The 21,505-nt window shown below is 44.7% G+C and overlaps 1 protein-coding gene across 7 annotated transcripts in view; it reads right to left on the bottom strand.

Moving 5' to 3' along the window:
• Window positions 1-21,505, bottom strand: part of robo1 (roundabout, axon guidance receptor, homolog 1 (Drosophila)) — a 210,719-nt gene that overhangs the window by 104,365 nt on the left and 84,849 nt on the right. For 6 of the 7 annotated variants that reach the window (XM_047339574.1, XM_047339575.1, XM_047339578.1 and 3 more), the window contains one exon: window positions 1,217-1,543. In XM_047339574.1, coding sequence (XP_047195530.1) covers window positions 1,217-1,543 — 327 coding nt within the window. Of the gene's footprint in view, window positions 1-1,216; window positions 1,544-17,541; window positions 18,388-21,505 lie in introns of those variants that run through there. The other variant, XM_047339577.1, reaches the window with a different exon arrangement.

Genomic DNA, 21,505 nt, shown 5'->3' on the forward strand with positions numbered 1-21,505 from the left:
TTTCTTCCACTCATCTCCTCTCTAATCATCTGAATGGATGCTTCTCTGCTCAGTTCAAAAGCAAAGCTCATTAAATACACCATAAACAGCCCAGTATATGATCAGGAGGCCTCTAAAGGTCTCTGATCTGCATGATGCTTCACACTTTACATTTCACTGAGCTGACATAGAAGGTGGAAAATATGGCCAACACCATTTGCACAAGAACAGTCTCATCTGTTCACTCCAGAGGTCCAGCTACAGCTTAAATTCAAAAATACACAGCAGGAAGCCATGTTCGATCTGACTAACACCTCATACCAAAGACCATTACACTCAATACACCAGCAGCCAATGCAACACCCAGTCATGTCATTCGGTTACACACACACACACACGCACGCACACACACACACACACACACCGTTGTGTCTTTCCCCATCTTGATTAGATTACAGTGAGCGGCTTGGTGACAGCCTCTGGGCATGCTGGAGGAGCGGTTGATATCTGAGCTTTCCTCCTCAGCCTCCGCTCTCAGCCAGTCAAGAGAGCAAAGAGATAATACATCTGAAGAGCTGACCTCACCAGTGAAAGCTGCCCCTTAAAGAATCATGGGAACAAATTTGTCAACACTGGTCACCACTTACAAAAGAGAATGATGATTATTTACTCTTCCTACATTATATTCCTTTTGATGCCAATTACTCTGCTGGCTAATATGTCTCAGAACCTGCATGTTGACCCCAGGAATGTTTTAATCCACTTCACATCAAAGCCGGCCTGTCATTGCACGAGAGCTAACGAATTTCTGACGATCTCTTAACTGAAACGATGACTAAAACAATGACTTAACCCAAATGCAATAACCTCATTTCTTTCGACAAAACAACTTTTATTTATATCTACCTCTCTGACAAAAAGCAGAAGCCGAGCCAAAACATAAAGGGCTTTGTTCTCATTGTGGCTCCTGACCACCTACCAAGGGCCCTTTAGAGGAGCACTCACCCTGGAATGATCAGGCCACTTCTCCCCCAAGGCTCTGCAGGCTTGCAGAACCCGCTGGGGCAAACACATCCTGCCCATCTCCTGAGAGATTATCCAACTCAATGAACACATTGACTACAGAAACTGTGGAAGAAACTGGAGCCTGCTATTCAGCTGCAGCTAAACCCAAACTCTAAAATTCACACCCACGCTAGAGGCCAGGGAAGAAACAGAAAAAACATGCTGCACTTACTGGCTACTTCCAGTGAGGCATTGTGGCTCACTGCCTCTCCCAGGTAGTTGCGGGCAACACAGACATAGGAGCCTTCGTCCGGTTTGCTCCGTCGTCCGTGGACGATGCGTAAGAAGAAGAGGGAGCCGCTGGGCAGCAGCATGCGCTGAGAACGGGGGTTGTCCCTGTCCGTTTCCACTCGCTCTCCATCCTTGTACCACTCCACTGTTGGGGTTGGACGACCCTCTGCCTTACAGTTGAGAGTGGCGGGCTCCCCTTTGGAAACTATCAGGTCAGAGGGGTGCTCCACAATCCGGGGTGGGGTGTCCTCTTGGCGCAGACGAGATCCTGAGAAGAAAATGACAAAGAAGAAGGTTCACAACTGCTATAATTTACACAGCTTGAATAGATTTGAATGGGAATCCTTATTCAACTGTTTCAATAAGATACAGGACACAGGGCCCATGCTGTCTTGCTCAAGAGGAAAGTTTTAAATACAACAATAGCGATGTAATTAGCAACTGATGGTGGACATCTTTTAAATACCTCACATAAACCACTCTACCAGATGGGGAGTATAGTTGTGTTGCAGCTGGTTATTGAGCCTCCATTCACTTCTGCCCATATTTATGTCCATGTTCATAAATTATTAACCTTTATGTCATGTTATACTATCCTGTCTTTTTATGTTTTCAATCAACTCTGGGGACTCAATATGGAGCATGTTAGGATGAGTCATGCACTATTTAGACGTGAGTGTACTGATACATGGGTATATGTACAAAATACTATTTGAAAGTAGTGGAACATAGTCTTTTAGGCACAATAACAGGTAATGCTGATAAGTAGTAAAGTAGTGAGGACAGACCAGATAAACTACCAATCTGTGTGTGGAGTCACCCTTTAATTACAGAAACAGCTCCTTTAGTAAAGCTGAGCACTGCTGCAGCTACGCGACTCTGTCATTGTTCACTTCAAAGAGCAGAAAAGAGGAGAAAAGAAGGCAACAGTAAACAGGAGTATGACACACCTTAAAGGTAAAAGGAAATTAACAGATGAAAGATATGATATAGGTGCACTGCATAGCTTAGCAGTAAAAAAGGAGCAGGAGCAAGATTGCATTGTTGAAGCAAGACAGCAGCCAGCAGCAACGCCAACAGCAGTAGCAAGGGGGTTAATACCCCTGTGCTATCTCAGGTCATTATTATTGCTCTCTGACTAGTCAGCTGTGGCTATCAAACCTGCTTTACATGCAAATTAGCTTCCTGTTGTTAATTTCTGGGGGGTGGGACCTGGTTGTGAATGCATTGTGTGTGCCTTTACACACAATAGAGAGAGAGAAAGAGGGTGTGTGTGTGTGTGAGAGAGAGAGAGAGAGAGAGAGAGAGAGAGAGAGAGAGAGAGAGAGAGAGAGAGAGAGAGAGAATGAATTATTTCCTCCTTCCCGTATCTCAGAGCCTTTGGAGCTCATTCAGCACCAATTAAAGAGAGTCGGGTCTAATTGGAGGCACAGGCCTGCAATTAATTTACCCAGTATTCAGTGAACTTGCACCGCTGCCTCATTTCTGTGCCCTCCGCCCATCCTCTATTACCCCAGAAATCTGGTGCTGAGGAGGCAGCTTCCTGTGGTCACCACATATTTCAGGTCAAGTCAGCATAATTAGTGACAGCTCTGTGGAGAGATTAATAACCTCAACACTGTGTAGAGTGGTCAGTGGAATATAATTAATCTAGCTGCCCAATCAAGGACATCATGATTGTGGGTCATTCGTATTTTAACGAGCAAAGGCTGCGCAGGATTTAGAAAATTATTTTGTCGGAAATAAACTTATAAGAAAAGAGTTTGTTTTGACTCTGGGCAACCTCTACACGTTCTCACACAAATCCCACACAAACACTGGGCTGTCCCTTGAGACTAAATGCAGCCTCCTCTTTGGGGATGTCTCAGGCTGCATATGTATTTTCAAAATCTATTGGTCACAAATATCAGTGGTTGTTTATGGCTGCAGTGACAGCAATAGCAAACTAAAAGGGCGCTCGGATCGTGCATACGTCTGCCAAGGCTAACGCCCTATCTCGCCACTTTAAAGAAAATGAAAAAAAAAACATCTCCCAGATCTGCACGTTTATCTGGATCAGTTCCAGAATTGAATGGGTTCTCTCTGGGGTCATGCCCCACCCCTCCACAAAACCTAATGGGAATCAGTTCCGTAGTTTTTGCGTAATCCTGTTAACCATCAAACAAACAGACATGAAAACCTTCTTGATGGAGGCAATGAGCTAATAAGCAGCAAAATAACTTGTTATTTCTTCACATATCAGTTGGGGTTTCATAATTTAGTGGCTAAATTACAAATAAGATAAAGTCTCGGTGAGAAATCCCTGTAATTATGAAAGTGTCTTTGTCCTCTGTGTCATTTTATAGATAATCTGTGGGAATGAAAAACATATCTGTGGAGATTAAAGCATTTCTGAGAGAAACAGACGGGAGTGAGAGCGCGAGCGGCAGATGAAGCCTTTAGCAAGAATGAATAAGTCTCATATCTGAGGCTGAATAAAGTTTATTAAAAATACATATGTGCTATTGGAGTTGTCTGAAGCACAACTAGGCTAATTAACTCCCATTAGAAATCTGCACTTTTCAGCGTACTGACTGTGTGCTGTGGAGGCCCGGCCCTTTGGTCAGGCAGGAGCTGATCTTACACTGCTCACTACGCACAAGGCCATTACCACCACACTGCACCAATACCACCACCAACCTCCACCAGACACGGCAGACTAATATGTTTTATTAAAGAGGACTTTGAAGAGCTGCACCGCTATCTGCTCTGCCCATTGCCTTCCTGATTCAGATAGTTCCTCTCTAATTTGAAATGGTCTGAAGTTTGGGGTTTTATGGGGGGGGGAGCCATTAACTATTTAGATGTGGGCCCACGGTGAGGGGAGCTGTGCAGCAGGCGGTGCAGTGTTTGATCAGTGGCTGCTTACTGTACACGATTACATGGAATCTGCATGATTAAGAGGCAGACTGATGTATAGATACAGTATTGTGTTACAGCTGGTAGATGCATATTCAGCAGTTCATCCAAGGTGTAATAATACACGCTGTGTGTCTGACTCCTGCGAGTGTGTTTTGGGCAGTGGGTCTGCGAGTATCAGTTACATAATGCTATTATACTTTCTTTGTCCCTGATTGAATTCATTGTGTGTGTAGCGTGTTTGTGTGTGTGTGCTCTGCCACGCTGATCCCATCTGACACTGCGAGTGACCCTACTTACTTCAGCCCCATTACCTCTCGCCAGGGGAAAAAGACACAGGCGGTGTAAGGGATTATTCTGTCATTGCACAATCAGTCCCCCCCCCTGCTACAGGTGCACGCCATTAAACGAACTCCACTCCTTTCGCTACAACGAAGTGCCCAATACCAAATCTGAGGCAGACACAAGAGAGGAGCAGAGTGCAGCCTCCGCTTCTGAGCCCAGCTGTTCAGCATCTCTTTTCTCGCTTCGCTTTGAGTCGTCTAACGTTCCCCTTCATTTCAAAGCGCTGCCCTTCCTTCTCCTCCGCCGCTTTCAACCACCCTCTCGCCTATTTTCTATCCCCCTCTCCCCCCCTCCCTTCTTTGCTTCCAGACAGAGAATGTGAGATGAGCTAATGCAATACACAGCCTCACCAAAGGGAGGCTGGGACTTCTACTGCAAGGATTGGATCGATTGGTGCCTGAGGCAAGATTCTCCTTCTCCCTTAACCCTCACACTTGCCGCAGCGCTCTGTGTTTCTTTTTTTTCTTCTCGTTTAATCACTCACTCACTCACACACACACACACACACAAGCATGCACGCACACATATACACACAAAGTTAAACTATGCTTGAGGGAGCTTTTGCTCGCTGAGGAGGTAATTAAAAAAACCTACAATTCTCTGTGACTTTTCTCTCACTGCTAAAACCAATCTCAGTAATGAACAACAAACCACGAGGGCCCGACAGCAACAACAAGCACAGTGGATTGAGAAGCCTCAGACCCCCCCATACAGCCACCACAAGGGTCCAGACCCAGACATTGACCCATGTACCCACACTCTCTGTGTGCACCACACGATTCAGGAAGACCTCTGGGGTATTCTGAAAACCAGACTCCCCCCCCTCCCCTCCATTCACTGATAGAAAAGGCATAATCATGAGATTTGCGATGGTTCTGGAGAAGCCAAGGTCAATCTGCTGGCCTTTAGATCACTGGGCATACATCGTATATTAACATTATGACTACCGGCTTCATATCGATTCATCTGTGTCTTAGGGCTAAACTTGAATTTCACCCTCTGCAACATGAGTTGTGAATCTATATTCCAGGAGATGAGCCCCCTTCAATCTGATCTCCAATCGACTCATCTTGCAAATACTGAGATCCACAGAGCAAGACACTCTGGATGTATCAACACTATTTCTATTACTGGAACGTCACTGTTGTGTGTAATTATATCAGGCCTCTCCGCGTTAGCAGAAGCACAATTTCATTGAGAACATTTATATGAATAGCAAAGATGTGAGCTGCAAGAAAATGCAATAACGTCGACGACTGCAGCTTTGTGGTGCTACAAAGCTCATAGCAGCACGGAGGCTCAGAGGCAGCGATCGATCCAACTACTCCGACTGAAGGCCTAGAAGAGGAACCTGGAACTCCAACCTAGAGTCTGAGCAGCTCAGGACAAGGAACAGCCGGACAGGGTCAGCGCTGTCAGGGCCAGGGTCACTCCTCAAACACAGCATGTTTGCCCTTTGCAATTAAGAGCTCATGTACCCCCACAGGCAACATCATGTGCACGGCATCTTTATTACTAATCACTAGTCTTGAGTTTGTCTGTGTATGAAGGACAGAGGTAAAGATGGGGGGCAGAGAGGCAGGCAAAACAAACAATCACCTCGCTGCAGTAATGACTCCAGGTTCAGTGACTTTACGAGTAAATGCGCCTCTGTCTCTCACAACTTTTTTTTTTCCCGTGGCCCCCGTCTTGGCAGAGTGTGAAGGAGAGGCAAGCACCTGCCCTTCACCCCGGAGTAATCACAGGGGAGAGGGACAGCGGGGCAGTTTAGAGCTGTTGTCAGTGTGGTCCTCTGAGGCAGAGAGACGGGATAATGTGTCCACTTCAGCGAATGATAAAAGGACATCATTTAGACCTATTCTCGCCATCTAACATATGATCCCAGACTAGGATTGCTTGTCATTGCATGAGCGATATAGCGGTGAAGTTTAATTTCCCCCAGACAGATATTTCAAGGTCGCAGAATGTCATGAAGACAGATGTTGAAATTGAGAGATGTTGCAGGAGGCCACATCATCACACCCCGTATCAGTTGACCAGCTGAGCAATGGCACAGATATAGAATATGGATCAGTGATGAGGGAGGCTAAGCACAGTAGGGCACTCCCTCTCTACAGCCCCATTAATCTGTGATTAGGGGTCTTAAGAGGGATTTATGGCAGAGATAAGAGCAGAGGGCGTGTCCCTCGGGGGGGAAGGCGAGCGGAGTCCGGAGCCACGCCTGCCCGGGACAGGGCCGGCCGATAAATGAGAGCAGAAAGAAAAAGGCACCCTTTTCTGTGGAGTTGGAGAAGATAACCGAGAGCGAGGGCAGAGATAAGAGGTAAACCAGGGGAGGGACGGAAACCGAGAGAAAAGGCAAAGCACTATACTCCTGCTGATCAGATGACATTAACGGGAAAGTGAAACCGAATCTTTTACCGTTTCAAAATCAGGATCCCAACCCTGGAATGCGTCGCATGAATGACTTTGCGGGTTGCATCAGATCAGACCTGTTTTAATGTTACACAAGGCTATCACTTACTCTCCTAAGAGGCAGGATTAGAGCCCTGTGTGTGAGTGTGTATGGGGGAGCCAGAGGTGGGGCGACGGAGGGGGATGATAGATATCTTCATGGCGTCTTTCTTTCCTCAACTCTTAGTCTCCGTTTACCAAACAGAACGGGGTAAGGTTACATCACTTATACTTCAGCAGCGCTTGAGACCACATATCAAGTTTCCAAAGAAATAGGACCACTGTCCAAATTTGTGATTATTTTTCCCATTAAATTAAACCTTTAACACGCTACCTACAAGTTTACACACATCACAGCAACCCAGCACTACACTATTTGATGTTGATCTGTATTTGTTGTTGTAGAAACTGTTTCTACAGAGGATTACGACACTGCTGTAATGAAACCATGACACAAGGCTCCTTTGTTGTTATTAAGGTTAAGACATTGGGCAAAGATAAGGAAGTAATGCGATAAAAGATAACAAGGCTGCCGACTGTGCTGTCCCTGCCAGGCTCTCCTCATAATGTTCTGATAATATATGTTATATCAAGCAGGAACCATAATGGTTTAAAGTAGGGCAGATGATGTCTTAACTTCCTGCATTAACGAATAAACTTTATCAGCTTTATTGATGTTTGCCCTGATGCTCCTCTGTAACCTACAATTAAGAGGTGAGAAATCCATTGATGATATCATAAACAGCCGACTCTCCTTCCCTTGCTCAGGGCCACAGTTCATCACAAGCTCCGGGGCTCTGGCATTATCACGATCGCTCATCAGGACGAAGACCTGAACAGAGGTTTAAAGTCCTGGAGCACCAGCCCCAGCTCCTGGCTGTGTCAGCTGGGAAACACATCCCTTGCTCTCCCCTGGCAATGCAGGCCAGGCTGGGAGTGAGACAGCGCAGCAGAGTGCTCCTCTGGGAGGCTGGGGCCCATCCTGCTCTGGGGCCCCCATCTGGAGCTAAGACAATAGGAGCAGTATTTCCAGTTCTGCTACACGCTTTTCCAAAAAAAGGCCTGACACATTTGGAAGAGACACCAGACTTGACTGGGTGTATGATAAAGGAGTGTTGATGCTCGTGAAACACCTCATAACTCAACTGAAGACAAGAAGGAGATCTTTGTTTCATCAGTCTTCAAAAAATCCTGAACAGGAACTATTAAGCTATGCTCCCACAATGTAAATATCCGTAGTAATTTGAGATATACTCTCAGTAGCAATGTGGAACGACTGCGAAAAGACATAAATAAGGGAAACATGCTATACAATAAGGATTTTTCATCAGAAACCCAGGGGACACAATTGTGGATGAGCTGTAGCTCCTCCATGATGCCGTGCTACTCCAGTGAGTGTCATTAGACACAAATAAAAGCTGTCAGAAGCAGCAGAAGGCCACGAGGGCAGAATTCATTCCTGCAGGATAAATTCAATTTTTTTTATTCACTGACACAGGGAGGAAATCTGCAGTGAAAAAGACTGGAATGCTTGTTAGGAAGCTGCCCATCAAATTGGCTCTGGAGACCCGGCAGATGGACTGAACAGAGCAGTATGGATGCAACCAGAGAGTCAGGCTGTTATGTGTGTGTGCCAGTCTGTCTAGTATCTATCCATCCAGTGTGACTTCCATCAGACTTTGCGAACTCCTCGAGCTGACCCTGAGTATTCACTGCGATGACCTGCAAGGAGAAAACCCATCGCATACTTCTCCTGAAAGACCTCAAACGCCAGTGTCGAGGATGCCATTGATTCAGCAGAGCAGAGAAGCAGGGAAAGGAGCTGTAATTAAAATGGAGCCCAGATGCTGTGCTCAGACCCTCTAATAGGAGGCTTCTGCGTGCGTCGAAAAGAAGCACGGCGGAGCACGAGTGGGCAATTACTTCTAGTTTTTTGTTTTCTAGCATTGCCAGTTTTTAATGAGGTTTGACCAGTGCAATCTCAATGATACATCAAAGCAGCTCACAACGGCAGCAGAGGAGAAGCAGGGGTAATTGAATAGGCTGGTGAATTTATTTCCCAACAGGGGACGGCAAGAGTCTCACTGCTGACTTCTTCCAGGACGGGAAATCCTCAGGAGATTAATAAATTGTATTTCAGAAAAGCAATTTGTTCAGTATTTTGAAAAACAAATACATGGTTGAAAGGGGCTTTATGAGCACACGAGATGGTTGCGACTCTATTTCAAAGACTTTATGATGCAATAATTGCACAGCCAGCACTGTAGGGTTAATGTAAATAAGGCTTAATTTAATTCCAAATCTGCTGTCTGCTCAGTTTTGTGTCCATAACAATAAGGGGGCTGTAGTCCGCTCCTCCCAAGGTCACTCTGAGAACTGGATGCAGTTTCTCTCCTCCCCGGTCATGAGGGGACTGTGAGAGGTGACACGGAGCAGAGGGAGGGCCGGGAGGGGAGCGGGCCGCCGGGCGCTGAGGGGGAAGGAGCAGCACACTCAGCTGGCACGGCCCAGCCACACGGAGTATGACATTTGGGCTCAGTGCCAAGAGAAAGAACAGCTCTGATGAGATGCCAAAGTGAATTGGGGCAGGCACGGCCAAAAAGCACCTAATGCTTTTTAAATGTTATTTACTTGATGGCAGCGGCTGATACTGGCCTACTGTTGGACCGGTGTTAAGTTTCAGTCCCCGAGAGCAGAGCTGATGACCTTAACCGCTTATGTGGACTATTCTAAATGTTCAGCCAAACGCATTCTAGAGCCAATCTCAGACAGCTGGGCGTTGAAAAGTAATTTCAGTTACAGCATTCAGCCGGGGGTACAACGGTTATGCCCGAGCACAGAAACTTGGCACAATTCTTTCTGGTGCCCTTTAGGTTAAAAGGGTAAGCACGGAGCACATAGCACCGAAGTGTAAATGTGTGCAAGTTTGCCTGTGTGCATGCATATATGTAAGAATGGTTCATGCGCTGTAGCCGCGGATACAAGGTATTATTAAAGTGAGACGTGGCTCCCACAGGCGAAGCGTAGGTTAAGACTCAGTGGAGCCAGTTTCTCATGTGGCAAGAACCCAGAGACACCAGCACGGGCCTGCTGAGTGGGGCATGGCCCGCGTCCAGCCAAATGGAACACAAATTGCCCCAAACTGTTCAAAAACCTGGCCTGGAAAAATGAAAGTGGGATATAAGGCATGCCACGTGATGCACAGTAAATATTTGGTCAAAATTAATGAAGGGGCAAAGTCTGCCAAGAGGCCTTTTTCTAGACGTCCACAGAGGGGAGACTGTGCCCAGTCTGGCATTAAAAAGAAATTTCCTTCTGCAGACAACTGCTCACTGGCCTGTCTGCTTTCCAGCACCCACTTACCACGTCCTCTCTTCAAATCACATAACAACTGTCCAGGTACACAGTGGAGCTGGTTTCTTTTCATGCTATAACGGAAAATGACTTGACCATCTGTCACTTTTCTGTGTTTGACAGCAAACACAATTTGTTAAACATTTGAATAAAATGTTGACGAAAGCCTGTTGGAGCTGGATACAGAGGGGGAGGAGAGTCAGATCTGTGCAAGGCAGCTGTGATGACAAATGCAAGAGAGGAGAAACCCCTGCCTCCAACAGCCTTTCAAACACCCACACTGAGCAATTCATTGATTCCTCGAAAATTCTCCATTTAAAAATGTGAGGCAGCCAATGCAGAGGCAGATATCACAGACAACACTTTATAGAGTTTGCATTCCAACATTTACGCTTTAATAACTTCTCCCCAAAAATTGTGTTTTCTGCGCTGCTATCCCCCAAAAACAACAAATAGGATATGACAGCTGCTGGAGGTCTAAATCAAAACTGACAAATTTCTACCATGCAAAGTTAAAAAAGCAAATAGAAAGAAACGAGGCATTAACGCAGCTCAATCAAAGCCACGGGGTAAAGAAAATATGTTTTGGCTTCTGCTACTTGGAGAGAGGAACCCAAACACACTTGAAGATGTTGAAAGGATGCCCGTCATTATCATTGCAGCGCCGAGCTGAGGTGGAGACAAAAGTGAATAGTATGCTCTGATTAGAGGCCATAATGAGATGGGATAAACACTGGCTGTCAGGACTGAATGCCAGAAAGAATCACAGCAGTCAAGTAGGACGACATTTATCACGGAGCACCTTCACACATTCTGCAACAGTGTCTTCTGAGCCAAAAAAATGTGAGATTACTCAAGTGCCTGGATGGAAATGGAGGTGAGGCTCTAAACCTAAAGACTCTATTATTAGTTTGAGCTGTGCCGCTTCCGATTAAGGCCTGAAGACAGACACACAGTTAAATTCAAAAGCAATTTTGTGCTTAAAGCCTGAAGAACCTGTCCCTCACCTGGTGACAATTGTTATTCAATTAGGGCTTTCATTGCACAAGCAAAGCAAGGGACGTGGGAGGGAGAGCGAAGTGAGTGAATAAGGGGGAGGATTGCACAGTGGAGGGAGACTAAAAGGTGACAGGGAGAACTGATAAACAGCTCGGCAAGTCACTCAAAATGGAAAAAAGTAGAGTTTAAAAGCTTTTCAAAGGGTGAAAATCCAGAAGCTTTCAGTCTAAGTCGCAAGCATCATTCCTGCTCAAAGGGCTCAATGGTGTTCGCGCAGAAAGTGAAACCATGCACATTATCCACAACAAAGACATTGAGAAACTGTTTGTGTTCTTTTCAAAAAGGTGACTTCTTGATTCAACGATAATGTCACAAACATTTTCAGGAAGCAGGCACAGCTCATAGCAGATCGGAAATTGGAGTTAATCTCCCAACTCGTGGCGCCTCGGTGCTGGAAATTCACCCAGTTATTTGAATTTTTCCTCACCATGGTTACGGCTGAATGGTGGGAGTGCCTCCAAAAGCAGTCCTATAATAGTGAATTTCAAGGTCACCTTCCCATTAATTATGTTTTCCAGCGCTTCCTCTTAAATAGAGCGCACCCCTCCTACTTTTATCGCTGTCCTTTGTGTGACAGAATTAGCCCCCAGGAGCCTGTGCATAAAGTTGCTGATGCAGCTCTTTTGAACACAACTCTCTGAATGCATCATTTGCACTGTGAGGATTAAATATATGTTTAAATTATTTTTTTTTAGATAAACATTGAATTTTGATGGAAGGGGGGAGCTTGTCACCAGAGGAAATCTTAACTACAACAGCAGAGCTGAGAGGGGGAGGAACCAAAGACATTAATCAACTAATTAGCAGTCTCTCTTTTAACTGCTAATTTAATCTATTCCTCTCAGCCTCTTTAATACTATTTCCCCCTGTCAGTTATAACCAAAGACAGGTTTAGCATTTCAAAAGTGTATCCAGGCCTTGCAATGAGAGGGTAATAGAATGGTCACAGGGGCTGGGAGGAGGCCTGAGCTCTGGGAGTGAGAAAGAAAAGAAGGGTACTGGGGAAAGGCTGTCCTCAATGCCGTCGCTCAGTCTTCCCCAGTGGCGGAAATGAAAGGGAGGGCGGGCTGAGCCTCTTTAAAATGCACAGCGTGGAGAGCACCCCACGGTAGCATAGCTTCACCACCACAGCAAACGCCAGGCCCGAGCCTTCTGGGAGTTCCTGAGCATGCAGAATTTAGACGCACGAGGGAGGTTTGGTCGTACACTGCGTTTCACCAAACCAAACCCTCAATGCCACACAGAAGCCTTTCATTTACGCAGCACTTCTGAAAATCAACCTCACCTCTCCCTCAGATGTCCCACCTTTAAAAGACCAAAAAACAACACCAGGATCCCCTCGCCTCACACTTTTCCACCACTATCGCCCTCATCAGCACATTCTCCGCCACGAGGGAACAGTGAGAACATGCAACGCTGGCGCAGAGAGCTGGATCAAGAGAACTCCCAGAGCTGATGTATCACGGTGTGTTTGACTGCTCCGTCCTCCACCTTCATCCCACACACTCCCCCCACTCCCCTCCACACCCTGGGGTAGCCTTTGTGTGTAGCCGCGCTCCCCCCCCTCCACCCTCCACCCTCCTCACACACCCTCAGTCCCCAGTGAAGCTTTCTCTTCCCCTCCTCCATGCCTCACAATCGCCCTGTTAAGGCGACACAATGTGGCCTCCCCATCCCCGTCCCCACAGGCCTTTTCTGCGTGTCGGCCTGCTTTATTCAAGAAAGGCTTTGCGCTGACCAGTCACAAAAAAAAGGCACATCTTAAAAAATTGGGCCAAAACAAAAAACAAAATGCGGGGGATGGGTAAGAGGATGAAGAGATTCCTTAAAGCCCCTTTCACCACCACACACACACACACACACACACACACACACACACACACACACACACACACACACACACACACACACACACACACACACACACACACACACACACACACACACACACACACACACACACAAATACACCCCTCCTCTCTGTTTTTCCTTCCCACTCACATCTATATTAGTGGAGTCATGGGGAAACTAATCCACGGCGAGGCTAGATTGGAGTAAACATGCATATGCGGTGTCGAATCAAATGTGGATTAGCATTATGTAATTTGCTCATGTATCACCGCGTCTGCAATACAAGCTTTTTGCATTTTTCATAGCAGGAAGCAAAGCGGTGGGAATTCTAAGCGTGTCATTTGTGAACCGAGACAGAAACCAGACTGCACCTTTCATCCTGTGAGGACACGTCATTTATCACTTCCGCACCAAGTGGCAATAGGGAATGTTTGTCCTCCACGTCAAGTTCAGAACAAGATGCATTAACTCTATATACTGACTGACCCGTGAGTCTATCACAGCCTATATATCCCGGCCCCGCCTGCTGCCTCGTCCTATCAGACAACTCTCGCTATGGATAACAAGTTGTGTTGCAGAGTATTCTTGGTGTAGACGCCTTTGCACTGTCTCACTCTACACTTTTAGATCTGAGACTGACAGACAACTTCATGGATAAAGTCATCCTAAAGCTAAATAAGTCGTACGAACGTTGTGTGCGAGTGACGAGCGAAAACAACCTCAGTTCTCACACAGCTCGTTTCGGAGGAATTTAAAAACACAGAGAGGTTGACAAGAGGCCACTGGGATGGATTCACAGTTTCATGAGATGATCTCAATCCTCTCCTTGCTGACATGCTTATCAGTCAGACTGCAGTCACGGCAAATTACAAACCATTGACGTCAGATGGACTTGTTAATTAATCCAATTAAGCAGTGCTTTTAGGTCGTTAATTGAAGAGCAGTGTGGGGAAAGCAGATCATTAAGAGTCACCGCCTAATTTATCTGCCCTCAAACAAACTGCTTTGAAATGTTTATCTAGTCACTCATTAATGACTTAGCCGTGGTTCTCAGGAGCAGGAAGAGAACTGCCCCCCCCCCCCACATTCCTCCATGCGGTTTCACTAAGCCAAAGTCTGCCTAATCCTGGATCTTAGGGTGTGAAACCCTGCTTGATTTGGATTAGGAGCAGATTAATGTGCATTAGTAGAAGTTATAGAGATATTGACACTTGTCATCTCACAGAGGTGTGAGATTTTTCCCCCTCAGGTAAAGAGGTGACCTGAGACAGCGGACAACTAGTGCTCTCACCCAACATCCATTAAGAAGGTCAAACCCTCAAAAACAACATGATTTTGGGGCCTTTTTGGAATAATGGAGCTATTTTTCACAACGCTGATAGAAAAAAATAAGTGGGAAGATGTGAGAGATGGCGAAGGGAAGAGGTTGGCTCTAATGAGTATGCTTTCAGGCCATGTGAGAGGTAACAGGAAGAAGACAGGAGACAGAGATGGGTCTCACCTGTGCTCTCTGGTCATTAATTGGCTCAGCAGCCTTCTGTGTCTTGTCATAGCGTCGTGATGTAGGAGGTGGAAGGGCTCTGCAATTTATCAGCACTTACGAGTCAATTTGTCAAGACCTCAACGGCTAGGTGCTGCTGGAGCCTATTACCCAGACACCCCTCCCTCCGTCCATACTTTCATCGGCACTGTTACATACTCACTGTTGAGCTCGGATATAATCATCCAAAGAGAAAAGAATGCAGATGTTATTTAGTTATAATTTGATATATAATGTTCTTATAAGTAATACTGAGTGGGAGAAGTGTAGCCAACTCTTGCATTCATCGGAATCGAACCTCTGAGGCGACGATATTGTCAGCACTTTGAGATAACCATTTGGTGTGTAGCAGCAGGACAGATCCCCTGATAACATAGCGAGACGTGATGTATGGAGGTATCAATTTACCGCCTTCAGACGGAGCAAGGCAGCAATAAGCACGTCACCACAAGTTGGACGGGGGCAAAGGTCTTCCAATCTCTCTCTCTGTATTTCACACATTGAAGTGGTATAAAAATACTTTATTACAGCCGCGCCAGCAATCTGGAAACAATCTTGATGTGATCCGCGGAGATGTTACGAAACACCATTAAGTGTTTTCTTAAGAGATAAGATACCATCTCTGCACTAGAATGAAGTTGTTATCCCTTCAATTACCAGCAAATATGAATTATTTTCCTCGCAAGCTGCATATAATCCAATTTTCCTCACACTAGTGTCTAATCCACGACCAATCCTGTGAGCGTTTGAAGTCTAGTCCATCTCTACTAACGGGCTCTATTCTCACGCCTCTCCCCAGACAACATCCCCACAGCCAGGCGTAATTGGAAACCCCGGTGTCCGACGGCCTTTCCCACAGGACGGGACCATTACTGGCTCAGCTCGAGCTCAGGATCCCGGCTGGAGGTGGAGCAGCCGCCACCTAGTCCTCAATGCTCACCTCTGACCCTACTTCCTGTTTAGGTGCTACAGTGTTTCCTCAAACTGAGGTTGTCACAGGCTTTCCCCCCGTTTCATCTCCGCCCGTCTACACAAACAAAGAGCCAATTCAGGAAGCACACGAGGAAGTGACATTTATGATGAAGATCTTAAAACAAAGACTGACTTGAGCGCAGTCATCAGACACAGAAGAACAACCTCATATAGTGGTTTTAAATGTCTTACAGAATGCACTGGTAAAAATAGAGTCCTTTCATTTAAGACATGATGATTTAAGGTCTCTGACTTTCACACGGAAAAACTTCACTTGTAGGGACATCTGGGATTTGACTTTGGACAGGTAAGTCATTACGGCTTTTCAGGTCTAAACTTGAAGACAAATTACACTAGAAGGCTACTTAGGCAATTAAATAGGTGTGTTGGAGACGTGTTAAACAGCAGTGGACGGCCTGGGTGTTTCTGCTTTTAATCATTTCTTAAATGTTTTATTATCTAGTTAGTTTGTCTTAAAGGGATAGTTCACCCAGAAATGAAAGTTCACTCATTATCTACTCACCACTGTGACGATTGAGAGGTGGGTGAAGTGTTTGAGTCTAAAGTTTCAAATTAGACTTTTTCTGTGGTTTTTTCATGTTTAAACAATTGGTCCCCAGTTCCTTTGTAATTGTATTGGATTTGGCTCCAACACTGTTTACCCCTGAAACTACAAAAGTGTTTTGTGGACTCAAACACTTCACCCACCCCTCCATCGGCATAGTGGTGAGTAGATAAGTGAATTTACATTTTTGGGTGAACTGTCCCTTTAAACTAGCTGTTTTTTTCCCAGGTTTTTCTTTGTGTAAAACACCATTCTGGGCTCTGCACTTATAAAAGTGTGGCAGACACTTCCTCATAACTCAGAGGCAACTGACCTGGAAAACCCTGAAAACCCTCTCATGGTCCAGGGGCTTTATGAAGACACCCATGTGATGTGATGCTTGAGGAGGAATAATGTGAAGGATAATAAGGAACAATACAGACGGCGTCACATGACAAAGACAAGTGAAACCAGGCTGATGTTGCTCCACATGGGGTTTGGAAGTGGCACAACCATGAGTTAAAACACTAAAATAAAAAGAAATGTATTAAAACCTGCCTCATTTTATATGCAGCTGATTTCCATTTTAAAAACAATAAAAAGAAATGTTGCACTCAGCTATAATATCATCCATGGGCAGAATCGTGGCATGCATGGAAACCCGGTCTCCGTTGGGGTTTGTGCTGTCGGTTTGACCGATGATAGCTGCTGCCTCCACTGATCCCACATGGCTTCAGCACTCTATGTGTGACTTTGTGTGTGCTCAGCTCTTAAAACTTAGACAACTCCTTTGAGTTTGACTTTCTTGGTCCGGAGGGAAAATGTCACAGTTGTGTGTCAGAATTTTTTTTGCCTTCACCATGAAATGAGCCTCATGTTTATCAGAGCGAGGCCTCAAACAAAACTCTGTGTTTAACAAAAAGTTCAAGATGTGTTTTCTAATGGGTGGGAAAGTTTGTGTCCATATGCCCTGAAGTGACCATTTTTCACTGGGAAGACATATTCCTGTCATGGATTTTAAACTTCAATAAATTATATTGAATTAAACTGCTTTGCTCAGCATTTATGTGAATAACTAACACCTTTAGCTTTGCAAATTATAAAATTGATTTTCATCTTCACAGTAAAGGAATGAATTGGGGTTTTTTTTTGTATCCTCTTCTTTTTCTGTTTCATAAGTCAACTTGTAAAACCCAAATAAAAACCCATAAAGAAACCAGATTATTGGTAATAATGGTTATGAACTTACCTGAGCACACATGGAGAATTCCTAACAGAAATGCAAATCCAATAAAAGTTGGAGACATCATTCAACGCCTCTCTTATGGGAAATATCCTAGTGTAATCCAAATTATTCAAAAAGCAGTTTAGCCATCCACTCCTTCATGTCAAACTGGAAAACTAAATCTCAGAGTCCACAGTTTGAACATTACAGAAAAAAGCAAATGATCAGAGCAGGAGCAGTTAATTACGAGCTGGCTTCTTGTTTCAGATGAGAAGAAGTATTAAGAAAATTTAAAAAATGAGCTCAAACAGTTCCAGGGATATCAGCACATGTTCTGTTTCAGCCGGAGTGAATAGTTTGGAACCATGGATGAACAGAAACAGCTCTATCCTGTCTTTGGATTCATCCCGTTACTGCCAAAGCGCTCAGTGACCAGCCAGACGATCCCATTCAAATCATTTAGTTCCTTTGTGCGCAGGAAAAAAAAAAGGATGAATAATAAATCCAGCGCAAACTGAAAGTTCGCTCGAAACTCAGGGAAAAGACGCAGAAGTCCACGCGTGAAAAAAAAGGCTCCGTCCCCTGCAGTCACATTATCTCCGTCCAGGTCTGAATCTGTCACTTGAGATCGGAAACTTTGCGAGTTCGCCCCGTCCTCCCTCATCCACCAGATCCGCGCACAAGATCACTGCAACTTTTCCATCACTTTCCGCCCCCGGTTTCAGCTCTCGACCGATCCCCAGCGCGCGTCGCAGACCCCCGGACCTCAGGCGAGAGGGGGCAAACACGGATTCATACCCACAGCATTTCATTCAAGGAAAGCGGAATACCTCTACAATTTGGTATGCGCCTTTCTACCCCCTCCATAGACCCGACAATGTTTCCCTGAGAAGAGAGTTAACCTCTTCGCGCCTGGATCCCAGTGAGCAGCGCAGTTACGCAGCGCGCACCGGCACAGTCTGCTGGGTTTTCTTTAACTATGTCCAAGAATAAAAGAAAACCTTAGAAAAACTATTGACTTAATTTCATCCTGTGCAGACTGAAACCAACTGTAACAGCCACATTCCACTAGATATCCCTAAAGGGGTTTAACAGAAAGCGTTTGGCTATTATCTAGCCACAATGCTTCTAACATACTTTATGGTTTGTTTTGTCTCCTTTGGTTTCATACTCCATTAATATCTCAGTATTATAAACTAGTTCGGCTATTAACTACTATTTTTCAGATTTAAGACAAAGTAGTTTAGCTCAGCATGAGAGAAATGACAAATGCTGGTGTGCTTGTGGTTATAATTGTACTGTTTCTATTCAAATACTTTTAGTTTTACATGCAAAACCAAACGACTCTAGTCTCTATTATGAACTGTGAGGTTTTCGTAATGTTTCCAAACAGCTCCCATCCAGTTTTTGATAAAATAATAAATCCAAGGAAGACAATTTATGTGTAAGTGCACTATTTATGACCACATAATACTACAGTACATACAGTTCACTAGATTACACGTTAAACTTTGGCTTCCAATTGATCTGGAAATCCTTATTCCTAATAACAAATGTAGGATTCACCGTTAACATGCGTTTTTTTTGGTTGTAGTTTAGAAGCCATGCCTCTCTGCACTGCTGTGATACTTTAGCCTATATTTATTCCTCCATGCCGCTGTAGCATTACTAACTTTAGACACAGAGCCTGGCACAGGGCTACATAATTTATAACTGTGCAAGTTATCCTGCATTAAAGCTTCTGAAACGAATGAAAGGCATAAAAAGGGAAACAGTGGGAGAGAAGAAGAGCAGAAGATTTTCTCATTTGCTCAGCTCAGCTCAAAGCCTCTCGCTCTCTCTCTCTCTCTCTCTCTCTCTGTCAACCTCACTGTGCATTTGTTACCCAACAGCGCCCCCCAGTGAAGGCTGCCTGAACTGATCTAACGAGAGCAGCTGTAATCTGTCTCTTCTATCGGACCCAGTGGCACATTAGTCATCATGCCCAAGGTCTCTTGAGCTGTTTAATGCACAAAACAGATAATTCTCTGAGCAAACACCCACAACTAATAATGGCCTTTTCTGCATCCATCCATCATCGGTAGCATTTATCCTTTGTGGGCCACACAGCCAATCCCGGCTGACATTGGGCAAGAGGTGGTTACAGCAACACAAACAACTCCTCACACCCTTTACACTTACAGGCACGTTAGAAACTCCAGTTAACCAGATTTGCATGACTTTGAACAGGAGGAGGAAGCTGCAGAAAACCCACACAGACACACGGAGATCATGCAAACTCCACAGAGAGGCCCTGGTTGGCCATCGGGTTCAAACCCAGAACCGTCATGCTGTGAGGCATCGCTGCTACCCACTGACCCACCGTGCCACCCTTCCTCTCTTTCTCACAAATGCAATATTGTAGGCTGAGAAACAAGATGGAGAGTAATAATCATATTCATTATCTAAATCTGATCACAAATGTACATAAAACCACAAATAGCTGTAATAGGCGAGAATAACTTGTGTTTAATGGAGGAGCAGTAATGACATTGCACTGTTTTTTAATTTCAACTCTTGTTCTCAAACAATGAAAAGTGCATAAAAGAACTCAATCCATATTTTAAAACTTCAACACATGGCTTTTTACTTCTTGTTTTCACTGCAATGTGCATCACCAGTGAAATAAACATAAATAGCTACTATAAAGCATATTTTCTTGAGGACCAGCACTTTATGCATAATCATTAAACTTAGGGGACAAGTTATCTGCATATAAATGAATATGATCATTGGGATAGTGAAACAAAATGCTTTAAATCACACACATAATAGATACAGCATCTTGTTCTATGCTCAAGGTTACAAAAAAGAAGTTAAGTTAAGTTTACCCCCTCAGTGACTCTTTTGATGAAAGTTACCCAACGGACATACTAAGACAAAATAACCTGTCTTTCGTCTGCACACATTTTCATTTCTCACTCATCCTTGTGTGCATTATCTTACAGTTTTACACATTTCATTTTGTCCTCATGTGTCCCGTTTTCCTTGAATGCTTCTACCGCCCAATCCAAAAGCAAAAAAAAGAAATTCCTCGAGCCAGCAGCAGGAAACTGTAACATAAAGGCAATTATCAGCACTTACACCCACCAGGAGACGAGGGTGTCTGATTAATACAAGAGGATGTGAGCATTTTAAAAGTTTGATGTGGCACAGCAAAGAATAAGATGGTAAAAAAAACACACACACACACGCAAAGGCAGATACTTATGTGTCTCACAGAGCTCTCATTTCTCATATGTAACAGCATAAATAGAAAATGAAATGTCTTATTACTATTATTAAATGTGTATATTACAAAAGGAGACCCCCTCAAAGTTTGCAGTGTGCTTAAGAACTACTGTTGGCCTCGGTCATACCTTTAAAGCCACAACTTCCTAGCTTGACGGCGTACGAGACCCTTTTGTATTCAGGCTCAGTTTCACCCTTCATCTTTGGTTGTCAAAAAAAGAAAGAAATCCCCAGAGCACCACAAGTTATGGCATCTGAGCCCCATGAACAGGGAGGCTCTCAGTCCTCCCCCTCTCCCCTGCAACCTCCATCAGACCGGCAGAGGCAAGAAAAATGACAAACTGTCGGGGCTGTAATGGCAGCACAGGGAGCGGAGAGCTTTTAACACCACAACCAAAATGTTTTGCACTAACACTTACAAGAATATACAAGGCACAGAAGGATTAAAATCCCTGACTGCAGAACCCTACGGGCATTTCAGTCTTCAACAACCACTAAAGAGAACCAAAACAACTTTGAATATAATATCCATCCAATTATATTGACAACAATTGTCAAAGATTTGATGAGTCATTATTTTTTTGGGGATGACACTTACGTAATACAGCACTTTTTTGTACTTACTGTGAAAGGCCTGGTTGCATTTGTGTGGTTTGTTGTGGGAGTGCCTCGAAGTCTGGCGGTTTCGTTGCAGGCCAGAATTATTAGGCAGCCGTTT

This window comes from Hippoglossus stenolepis, chromosome 4 (genome assembly GCF_022539355.2).
Source record: "Hippoglossus stenolepis isolate QCI-W04-F060 chromosome 4, HSTE1.2, whole genome shotgun sequence".
Lineage (NCBI taxonomy): Eukaryota > Metazoa > Chordata > Actinopteri > Pleuronectiformes > Pleuronectidae > Hippoglossus > Hippoglossus stenolepis.